The 12,134-nt window shown below is 42.5% G+C and overlaps 1 protein-coding gene across 1 annotated transcript in view; it reads right to left on the bottom strand.

The window, feature by feature from the left end:
- Positions 1-10,639, bottom strand: part of LOC102839697 (zinc finger protein 345-like) — a 74,166-nt gene extending 63,527 nt beyond the window's left edge. Inside the window, exon 1 of the mRNA XM_006877566.1 lies at positions 10,625-10,639. Coding sequence (XP_006877628.1) covers positions 10,625-10,639 — 15 coding nt within the window. The remainder of the gene's footprint in view (positions 1-10,624) is intronic.
- Between the last annotated feature and the right edge of the window lie 1,495 nt (positions 10,640-12,134).

Genomic DNA, 12,134 nt, shown 5'->3' with positions numbered 1-12,134 from the left:
TCCCTGAGACTATGACCGTTGGTAATCAGTTAGATTCCTGTGTATTCCATCTGGTGAGGTCCATATGTATAGTTGTAGTTCATGTTGCTTAAAAAATGTATTTGCAATGAAAATTTCATTAATTCAGTGCTGACACCTGTGTGAAACAAAGACTCCAACAGCACCACAAAACAAATAAAACAAAAACAGCAAAATGACACCAATCAATTAATGCTGTTGTTATTATGTGCCGTGGCGTCGGTTCCAACTCATAGCGACCCTGTGCAGGGTTTCCGAAGCTGTAATCTTTACAGGAGCAGAAAGCCTCATCTTTCTCCCACAGAACAGCTGGTAGTTTCGAACTGCTAACCTTGCGGTAATTATACTGAATATAAATGGATTAAATGCACAGGTCAAGAGACAGAGCAGAATGGATAAGAAAACAGGATCCTTCAATATATGGTCTACAATAGACACATCCAAAAGGTGGAGACAACCTAAATGTCCATCAAGATAAGAATGGTTTAACAAACTTTGGTACATACACACAATGGAATACTATATAATGCTGAAGAATAATGATGATTCTGCAAAACACCTCACAACATAGATGAACCTGGAGGACGTTATGCTGAATGAAATTAGTCAATCACAAAAGGACAAATAGTGTTGAGACCAATATTTTAAAAAGTTAAAAGATTTTCTTAATAAAAGAAACAATCTATGATTATTATTAGAGTGAGGGGGAAGGGAAAATTATTCATGAGTTATAGGGTAGGCCCATGTTAACATGGGTGACAGGGAAGGCAATATACAAGAGGGAGGTTAGCCGAGGAACGATGAAGGTAGCAGGAGACACAGAGAAGAATACAATAGTTAAAACAAATAGAGATTAATTCTTAACTGATGACATACGGAGGGGATTGCAGTCATTGTAGCGAAGCCAAGTATATGACTTACTGAATGTAACACGGATGATCTGCTCTATAAACTTTCACTTAATTCACAACAAAAGGTTTTTGTTTTCGTTTTTTTTAAATTCTATCCTAGCAGCAATGGTCTCAGGCTTAGCAACCACTGTGAGGTTGGTGCGGTACCAGGCACTGTTTTGTTCTGCTGTGCATAGGGTCACTATGAGTCAGTGCTGACTCATATGACACCTAACAACAGTAACAACATCTGAGAGTGAAGTGGCCAACGGTTTGAAGTGCAGTGAGGTGTGCATGAACTCTCAAACTTGCAACTAGTACTCATTTGACATAGCTCGATGGCTAACTGGCCAGAACTCAATCAGATGAAGATAAAGATGTCTGATACTGGAAGCATGCGCAAATGGTTATAATTTGATGAACTAGACTTTTGCTTGTGGATGCAGTTGCTCAACATTCCAACCGAAATGAAAGGATTCTTCATATCAAGGAACAAGTTTGTCTACTGGGTTGATGGTGGTCGTGGTTGGTGGTTACGTGCCGTGGAGTCAGTTCTGACTCATAGCGACCCTGTACAGGGTTTCCGAGGCTGTAAATATTTACGGGAGCAGAAAGCCTCCTCTTTCTCCCATGGAGCCGCTGGGAGTTTCGAACTGCTGACCTTGCGGTTCACAGCCTGATTCGTAACCACTACACTGGATGAGCAATTCAGACATTGGCTATCAAAAATTGGGGACTACAAAGGCATGAAGAGGCTAGCTTGCAAGCTTTTATGAGTGTGCTTAGTTTTAGAATGAGGGGAGTATGGTAGAATCCTCTCTGGATAGTTTTTATCTTTTCCAGATGGATCTGGTGAAAGGGGATGGCGGAGAATGCTGATAGGATTTATGATTCGCTTGTGAGTAATTGTTAGCAGGATTCATTGTAGTTGTCACAACTGTAATTGTGAAAGATGTGTATCTAAAAGAGGGGAGCAGTTTAATCTTACATTTCAGGAACAGATGATCCCAGGACCATCAAGAAGGAAGAAGATGAGTGGAGCATGAGATCCTACCTAGAAAAGTAGCTACAGCAGAGATGGTGGCAGAGGCGGTGGCATGGAGAGACAGAGCAGCTGCGGACTCTAGGCCCATGGACTGAGCTAGTCTGTGTGCCTGTGGACAAGAGGCTGGCTTGTAAAATGTGCCCTTTAGACATTTAAATGAATATATATTTTTTTGTTTTATATGTGTACATAAAATATTTTTGTTATGTTCATTTGTAAAATATGAGATACAATTGGGGAGCCCCACAGAGGAAGTAGAATGACTGTTGTTGCAGGGAGGGGATTGTAATTATTGAGATGAAACAAAGCGTATGTTTTGTTGAATGTAAAGCTGATCAGCTTGTCTGCTAACCTGCATTCAATTTACAAGAAAAGGTTAAAAAAATTTTTTTTTTATCATGACATCTCCAGCATCATTTCCATCACCATGGCGGTATTTTCCAAACCTTGATCCTTCCTCTTGGTTTTCAACCTTCCTTGTAGGCATACAGATATTATCTTCTTACAGACAGCATTGTACTTCAAGATGTGTCTTCAAATGTTCTTCTTTTTAACAAGGAATGAGATGTCATTCCTTTCCAATTTGTCACTCTGGCATAGTGATACCATATGATTGTATTATCCAAATCTACCAATAATACCAGTCCATTTCACTTGATTAATCCTTAGGATATTGATCTTTATGTATCCCATTTCATTTCTGACAACTTCTAATTTTCCTGGATTCAGACTTCATAGTTACATGTTCTGATTATTAATGGATGTTTGCTGCTGTTTCTCCTCATTTGAGCTGTGTCGTATCAGCAAATGAAGGTGCTGAAAACTTTACTCCATTCAAGTCATCGTGGTTGACTCTACTTTGAGGAGGCAGCTCTTCCCCAGTTATATTTTGAGTGCCTTCCAACCTGAGGGGCCCATCTTCTCACACTATCTGATAATGCTCTGCTGTTGTTTATGTTTTCATCTTCTGATATTATATCTGACAATGTTCCACTAGTATTCAGAAACTTTTCAGTGACTTCACATTCAGAAGTAGTCGGCCTCTTCTTCCCAGTCTGTCTTAGTCTGGAATCTCTGCTGAAACCTGTCCACCATGGATAACCTTTCTGGTATTTAAAGTACTGGTGGCATAGCTTCCAGCATCACAGCAACACATAAGTCATTGCAGTATGACAAACTGACAGACAAGGGATGAACCCTGAATATATTCCACCTGAATTTTCAGACCATCTCAAGAATAGATTTGATGCACAAAACACTAACGACCACAGACAAGATGTGTTGTGGGATGATAGCAAGATCGTCGTACATGCAGAAAGCAAATGGTCATTTTAAAGACAGAAGAGAAAGAAAAGACCAAACTGGACATCAGAAGATACTCTGTAAAGTGTTCTTGAACATAGAGAAAGGAAGGTATGACGTAGTAAAAGAGATGAACAGCAGATTTCAAATGGTAGCTGAGAAGGCAAAGTATTAAAATGAAATGTGCCATGATCTAGAATTAGAAAATCAAAACGGAAGAACAAGCTCAGCATTTCTCAGGACTAAAGAACTGAAAAAAAAACCTTCAAACCTTGAGTTGCAATAGTGAAGGATTATGAATGGAAATGTCTGATGAGGCAGGAAGTACCAAACCAGATGGAAGGAATACAGTCATGGTACCAGAAAGAACTGGTACACATTCATCCATCCAGGAGTTTGAACCACTGAACTTTCAGTTCAAACTGACCTATATGGTCAGCAGAACAGCTGGTAGTTTCAAACTGCTGACCTTGCAGTTCGTAGCCCGATTTGTAACCACTACACTACCCGAGGCTGCTGGGGAACACATTATATATGTCTTTTAAAGTATCATCCATACACTACTGAAAAAAAAGTGACTTTACAAGAGATGAGAAACCACCACTTTGACCACTTGCTTTAAGTGCCTCCTACAAAGGAGCTCTGGTAGCATAGTGATTATGAGTCGGGCTGCTAACCTCAAGGTCAGCAATTCGAAACTGCTAGCTGGTCCACGGGAGAAAGACGAGGCTTTCTGCTCCCGTAAAGATTTATAGCCTCGGAAACCCTATACAGGGTTACTATGAGTCGCAAACGACTCCACGGCACATAACTACCCCCATCCACTGAGATACAATAGGAGTCCTGGTGTGGTGCTGTAGGATAAGCACTCGACTGTAAAGGTCAGTTTGAACCTTAAGTTCAGTGGTTCAAACTCACCAGCCACTCCTGGGAAATCCTTAAACAGTGTCTTTATGAGTCAGAACCAACGCAACGGCACTTAACAACCAATGGGAAACAATAGTAAGTTATCAATGTATAAGGTGTTGATAAAAGATAGCAATGGAAAAGGTGTCCTGGTGGCTATTGGTTAAGAACTTGGCCGCTACCAAAAATCTCTACAGTTTAAACACACTCTCTACTCTGTGGAGTCCTGGTGTGGCGCTCTAGGACAAACACTGGACTGAAAGGTCGGTTTGAACTGCAAGTTCGGTGGTTCAAGCTTACCAGAAACTCCTCAGAAACCCTATACAGGGTCACAATGAGTCAGAACTGACTCGACGGCACTTAACAACAAAAATAACCACAATGCTAGGGAGTGCTGGTGTGGCATTGTAGGATCAGCACTGGACCACAAGGTCAGTTTGAACTGCAAGTTCAATGGTTCTGAACAGGAAAAGGTAAAAACATTCACTGCCCTCTCCACCCAGGAGTCAAGCTAGAATGTTAATCAAGTTACTGAGTGGGACCAATCCTCTCTGACCAGGAGACAAGCTAGAATGTTAATCAGGTTACTGAGTGGGACCAATCCTCTGGTTTCCCTCCTGTCTTCAAACAGGTCCGCAACCTAACCCCTCCCCAATTCTGACCCTATATAAGTCTGCACTGCCCTATATTTGGCACTCAGAATCTGGAGAAATTAGCTCCTCTGAGCCAGCTGGCTTAATAAAATCTGAAACTCTGCTTCACCTCTCCGAGTGGCCTCGGTTTCTTCAACGACAGATCAAGAACTGCTGTGACACTCTCGAATCTAAAACTGTTCTAACGGTTCAAACTCATCATCCACTCCTTGGAAACCCTATAGAGGGGTTGCTATGAGTCAGAACCGACTTGATGGCACTTAACAAGTGGGATACAATAAAAAGTTCACAATGTTGACAATGAGATTGTGCCTTTATAGGATAAACACTGGACTGCTAAAACAAAGCTGGCATTCTAACCCACCGGGTGCACTTTGGCAACCCCATACAGGGTTGCTATATATCTGAAATGATAGTACTTAACAACAGTACACCATTTTTACTGTCCGACACAGGCACTATTAACACAACCTACCTACTAAAGGCTTGATCTATAAGCAGTGCAACCAAGAACAAACTTCTTAACTTCAATTTAGCAATGAACTAAGAATAATTTCAATAATTGGAAAATTAGGATTGGAGTCACCTTGTTGTGTGAATCTACTTTTTCAACAAGAAAGTTCAGATAATCTACTTATCAAGAATTTCCAATAAAATGCTTGTCTCTACTTTGAACAGGGTTCTGGATTCTATTTCTGGATTCTGAAAGTCTTACGACAAAAGAAACAAAAGTATGGTTGGCCAGCAGTGTGGCAAGACCTGGGGACTCTTGGGCCCAGAGTCAGTAACATAGCTACAGAGGACTAGAGTGGAGAGTGAAGTGTCCAGCTGATAAGAAGAGAGGGCATATGCATAAGAACACCCACACTTGCAGATAATACCCACTTATACTGGCTTCAGTGACTGGACGATCAGAGCTCAACCAGAAGTAAAAAAAAAAAAAAAAAGTATTCTCATACAATTTGATGAACTTGACCTATACCTATGGAAGCAGTAGCTCAAAAGAGGGAACAAGTCCTTACAGCAAGAATCATTCCCACCCCCTCCACACACAGAGTAGACAGGGATGGGCAACTTGGACATTGGCTACCCAAAATGGGGGGCAGGGGGCAACAAAAGCAAGAAGTGACTGGCTTACAAGCTTTCAAGAGGGAACCTAGATCCAGAGGGCCTGGAGGAAGGTAGAATCTCCAGTGAGTAGTATCCAATCTGTCTAGGCGGGGCTGATGAAATGAAATGCAGGTAGGTCTCTTGTGATACAATAGTGAATAATTGTTATCAGGACTGATTGTGAGGGTTGGAAATGTAAAGGTAGATGTTTTATAACAAGGAGGGGAGTGATTAACTTTTCAGTCTAGGAGCGGAGGTCCCTAGGACCATCAATGGAGAAGAGCGGAGAGTAGGACCCTACCCAGAGAAGCAGTGATGCCTGAAATGGAGGCAGAGATGATGACGTGGAGCGATGGAGCAGCTGGAGACTTTAGATCCAGAGAGGGAGAGCGACTGTGTGCTGAGAACCGGGTGGGGGAGGGGGTGCAGGCTTGCAGGGTATACCCTTTGGTTGGTTGATGATGCATGGAGGGGATTGTAACCATGGCAATGAAACGATATATGCTAGAATGAATGTAAAATTAATGTTTCCCCATGTAAACTATCACCTAATTCACAATAAAACATTTAAGAAAAAAAAAAAAAAAAAGTAAAATGTTTAATAACTTTATAGATAATACTTGTTAATTCCACTAATAATTTGTATAATAGGTTTAACAAGATGTCATTAAAATAATGTTATGTTTATATTTTTAAATCTGGTTATTAAATTTTTTAGAAGTACACCTAAAGCTTGAATTACATTTGGCTTAGAAACAAAATCATCAGAATATTGAACATTTTACCAGACAATTTGACCAGAATCAAAAGACATTATTAAAACTCAAAACTGTAGGCAAACGTATTATGTAAAACAGACTAAAAAGACCTAAAAGCAAAAAGGCAATGTGAAAATCTTGTTTGCATCCCAGCAACTTTAATGTGAGTGATTCTTTTTTTTCCTTGCGTAGGACAAAGTGGTTTTGCTTTTTTGGTAGACGTTTCTTATTCTTAGGAGGTACATACTGAAGATTCAAGGGTGACATGGATGTCTATAATAAACCTTTGAATGTTCTACATATAATGTTCAATATATAATACTGAACAGCCAGAATGCTCTCCTTGGAGGCCAGTATGGACAAACTTCGTCTCTCATACTTCAGACATACTGTCAGGAGGGACCAGTCACTGGAGAAGGATATCATGTTTGGTAAGGTGTTGGGTCAGAGATAAAGAGGAAGACCCCCAGCGAGATGGATTGGCAAAGTGGCAGCAGCAATGGGCTCAAGTGTGGCAACAATTGTGAGGTTGGCCCAGGATCAGGCAGTGTTTCGTTCTGCTGTGTATAGGGTCGCTATGAGTCAATACCAACTTGATGGCACCTAACAATTTTTGGTAGCCAGTGTCTAAACTGCCCATCCCTATTCAATAAGGAGCTCTGATAGTATAGTGGTTATGAATCGTGCTGCAAACCTTCAGGTCAGCAGTTCGAAACTACCAGCTGTTCCATAGGAGAAAGATGAGTCTTTCTGCTCCTGTAAAGATTTATAGCCTCAGAAACCCTGTACAGGGTCACTATGAGTCAAAACTGACCCCAGGGCACATCACAACCACGATGACGATCGACCCAATGGGAGTACTGGTGTGGTGCTGTGGGTTAATGGGCTGCACTACAAGGTCAGTTTGAACAGCAAGGTCAGTGGTTCAAGCTCACTAGCTGCTCCTTGAAATCCCTATACAGGTTTGTTATGGGCCAGAACCGGTTCGACAGCACTTAACAACAACAATCAACCCAATGTACTGAGGATGCAAGCTTGATCCTTGGTATGAAGAGTCTTTCCCTTTTGGTTGGAATTTTGAGCAACTACCTCCATAAACAAGGAGCTCTGGTAGCGTAATGGTTACAAATTGGGCTGTGAACCTCACGGTCAGCAGTTCGAAACTACCAGCTGTTCCGTGGGAGAAAGATGAGGCTTTCTGCTCCCGTAAAGATTTACAGCCTTGGAGACCCTGTACAGGGTCATTATGGGTTGGAACCAACATCACGGCACATAACAACAACAACATCCATAAACAAAGGTCAAGTTCATCAAATTGCTAATTTGATGAACTTGACCTTTGTTTGTGGATGTAGCAATGTACACTGGCTCCCCGTATCAAACTTCTTTAACTTCATCTGGTTGAGTTCTGGTCAGTCATGCAAGCTAGGTCAAATGGGTACTATCTGCAAATTTGGAGGTTCTTGCACACCTCGCCCCTGTTAAGACCAGCTGGCTGCTTCACTCAGCTCTAGCCTCCAGTTGCTAGGTCATTTTCCAAGGGCTCTGCAGACCACTGCCTGTAAGCTTTACGGTAGCAGATTATTAGGTCTGTGTCCTGTGGAGCCACTGGGAGGGTTCGAACTGACAACCATTCAGTTACTAGCTGAGCACATTAAGTGTGGTGTCATCAGGTCTCCTTAATGGGTTATTAGCCTAAAAAGGATTATTTTTCTACCTGAACTTATTAAACGTCAATATTCTTCATCTAAAGCCAAAGAATCATACCAGTATACACTCTAACATAGAACCACCTCATCACAAAGGTGGAAGTGCTTTTCCCTTCTGGCAAAAGAACATTAATTTTTCTTTGAAGGTTTGGGGAAGGCAGAGCCTAGATGATGCCTCAATTGTATTTCCTGATTGGTTTTCCCTCAGAAACCCCGAGCAGTCACCTTGATCCCAGCAGGTCAGGATGAGTAGTAGGTTGGTGTGGGTGACCTGAGGTGGAATTTTGGAGGAATGGCTAAGGCTCCTAAGTGCCCATTTTAACACAAATCACTAGATTAGGCAGGGACCTTTGTCCCCGCATTACTAGCTTTGGACTCTTCCCTGACCTCAGAATCACATCTGGACTCAGTGTGCCTCCAAAAGAAAAAAATTACTTCCAACAAACAGGTGGAAGGCGTGAGTGGTAAAATGGCGGATTACTGGCTGACACCATAGGTCAAATGTGCATCTAACTTATACTTCACACACCAGCAAGTGAGTAATGGTCACAGTCACGGGTACTGGATCAGCAGTGACAATCTATAGCTAGGACATAGAAGCACCAATTCTTTTTTTGTTGTTGTTGTTAAAATTAATGGTTTATTTCCATTTTCAAGACTAGTGAGGAGTCCAGAGTAGACTAATCTATGTGGTTATAGTTTAAATGTACCAAAGAAAGACTTGTCCTATGTACAGGGAAGATGATGAAGGGGCTCATTTCAATATTTACCTTTTCTTATTTGCAGCATCTAAATAAGAAATGTGAACACCCATTTCCCCCAGTTTGATTCAAGCAGCCCAGATATGTAAAGCTGAAAACATCTGAAATGGGTGTCAGCAGTGATACGTATTAGTCAGCTAGTGGGGTGAGCTCCAGAAATCCAGGAATCGTTGAAATATGAGGGAAAACAGCATTTAAGTGAAGTCTGGAAGGAAGGTAACTGCCACCACGTCCAGTCTGAGGTGGACACAGTCCACGCCCCACTGATGGAAGCTGAGCTGCTCCTACCTCCTGGACATTAAGCAGAAAATGATTACTTTTATTCAAACTGACTGGAAGTGAGCCGAACAGTTCAAAGAGGAATCATACTGTTCTCTCCACATGAGGAGGGTCGCCACTCCTCTGGTCCCCAGTAAAGGGGATGATGTGCCAAGTTCTGCTCCTTCAGAAGGCCAAGCTGAAGGCCACTTATTGCTAGCAAAGCTGGAGTGGCCCTTCCCCCACCAATTCCTTTTTAAAGAATTGGGCCTTGAGTTCACACCAGCTTGCAGTGATGGCATAGTCCAGAGTCCCATACGTGTGGGCCCGTGGTCTGAAGGAGATTCACGCAGCAATGCGTGACAGAGACACCACCCACTAGAGGTCTCCCCTGACATCTGTACCAAACGGAAATGTGCTGGTTTCTCCGGAAAGCAGCCTCTGTAGATGGTGACACTATGCTAGGGGGCACATATTGGCACCGATGCTTTAAACCACGTCATACAGCGGCCCCACTCGGAGGGATGTACGAATGACAAATGAAAGCTACGTTCACAGAAAACCTCTTCAGGAATGTTTACAACAGCTATATACCAAATGGAAACCCACACATCTTCCAAATGGTGAAAACACGGATTGTGCAATGTTTATACAACAGAATGCAACACAAGATAAACACACCGTCAACACACTCAAATTGTGCTCATGTGTCTTCAATTTTCAGTGTTCTATCCTTCAGATAGGAGAGAGAACACTAGTCATACTTTGGATGACCACTCATTAGCATTTAAAACCCGTTTCTACTTCATTAAAGTAGGACGTTTTTGCTAAGTACCGTGGAATTGATTCTGACGCATAGTGACTCTGCACAGGATTTCTGAGGCTGTAATCTTTACAGGAGCAGAAAGCCTCACCTTTCTCCCACGGAACAGCTGGTAGTTTCGAACTGCTGACCTTGAGGTTAGCAGCCTGATTCATAAATGCTTTTGTGGATTATGTTATGCCAATTGACCTAAATGTCCTCTGAGACTATGATACTGAGGCCCTGGGCTGAGCAAATCAATGCCTCAAAGTGTGCAGTTACGTCTAGCAAGTTTTGGTAACTTTGACCCCCCCTATGATCCACTTCATTCATTGATATATTTGCAGCAAAGGTAAATACCTATATCCCATCAAGCACAGGTATTTGCGGGTCTACTCCCATTCTCCCATACCTGTTCAGTCTGCATGGTCGATCCATACATCTACTAGTGTTGTTAAATGACACTGAGTTGGTTCCAACCCATAGTGACCTGTATAGGGTTTCTGAGGAGCCACTGATGAGTCTGAACCATTATTACTGCAGACTGTGTATGTAACAGTATTTACCTGGTGCCTTGTAATTTCACTCCTCCTAGTATCGCTCCCCTTCTCCATCATTTTTTGGTCAATCTTCCTTACAGCATATTGACTGCCTCTCCACCTAAGTTAACTGCCACGTCTTCCCTCTAGCTAGTAATTTACCCTCCTTCCCGCCCCCCATACCATCACAGACTTTTTTTCTGTGTGAAAATCTTTTCCTTTTTACAATAATGATCTCATAAAATATTTGACCTTTTTGTGACTACTTCATTCAGCATGTCATAAAGGCCACTTCTGGATAATAGTGAGGTATTTGTACTTTCATTGTGGCTGATATGATAGCATTTATCAAGTTACACTCAAAAACTGAAAACAAAACACTGTTTTGAAATTCTCAAGAAAATGGATTTGGTGCTTGTCAATATCCAGGTGAGTGGGTGGGCATCGAACACCTCTCTTCTTGGACACTGACTTTTATGATTTCCACCATCTAGCACTATTACTAAGGTGCTCTGGTAGCGTAGTGGTTACGAATCGGGTTGCTAATCTCAAGCTCGGCAGTTCAAAACTACCAGCTGTTCTGTGGATAAAAAATGAGGCTTTCTGCTCCCATAAAGACTTACAGCCTCAGAAACCCTATGCAGGGTCGCTGAGTCGGAACCGACTCCACGGCACATTACAACAACATTACTAAGGCGCTCTGGTAGCGTAGCGGTTACGAATCAGGCTGCTAACCTTAAGGTCGGCAGCTCGAACCTACCAGCTGTTCTGTGGGAAAAAAATGAGGCTTTCTGCTCCCGTAACGATTTACAGCCTCGGAAACCCTGTACAGGGTCGTCATGAGTCGGAACCGACTCCACGGCACATAACACCACCATTACTAAGGCGCTCTGGTAGCGTAGTGGTTACAAAAATCAGGCTGCTAACCTCAGGGTTGGCAGCTCGAACCTACCAGCTGTTCTGTGGGAGAAATATGAGGCTTTCTGCTCCCATAAAGATTTACAGCCTCGGAAACCCTGTACAGGGTCGCTTCGAGTCGGAACCGACTCCATGGCACATAACCACCACCACCACCAGTAGTACTCCAGGGGTCCTAACAGAGCCCAGGGATTTCCGTAGGTTGCTACAAAGGCAATTGCTGGGTCAAGGGAAGGTTTGATTTTCAGCCACCATTTCAAGGCCCCTTACATGAAGAGTTAGTTCTGTGAGGTAGAAAGTCACTAGGCACACCTCCAAGCCTAATAGCCACTTGTTGTTGTGATGTGCTGTGGAGTCGATTCCGACTCATAGCGACCCTGTACAGGGTTTCCGAGGCTGTAAATCTTTACGGGAGCAGAAAGCCTCATCTTTCTCCCATGGAACAGTGGTAGTTTCGAACTGTTG

The sequence above is a fragment of the Chrysochloris asiatica genome, unplaced genomic scaffold (genome assembly GCF_000296735.1).
Source record: "Chrysochloris asiatica unplaced genomic scaffold, ChrAsi1.0 scaffold00530, whole genome shotgun sequence".
Lineage (NCBI taxonomy): Eukaryota > Metazoa > Chordata > Mammalia > Afrosoricida > Chrysochloridae > Chrysochloris > Chrysochloris asiatica.
Note: the sequence above shows the minus strand (reverse complement) of the source record. Positions and strands in the feature narration are given on the sequence as shown.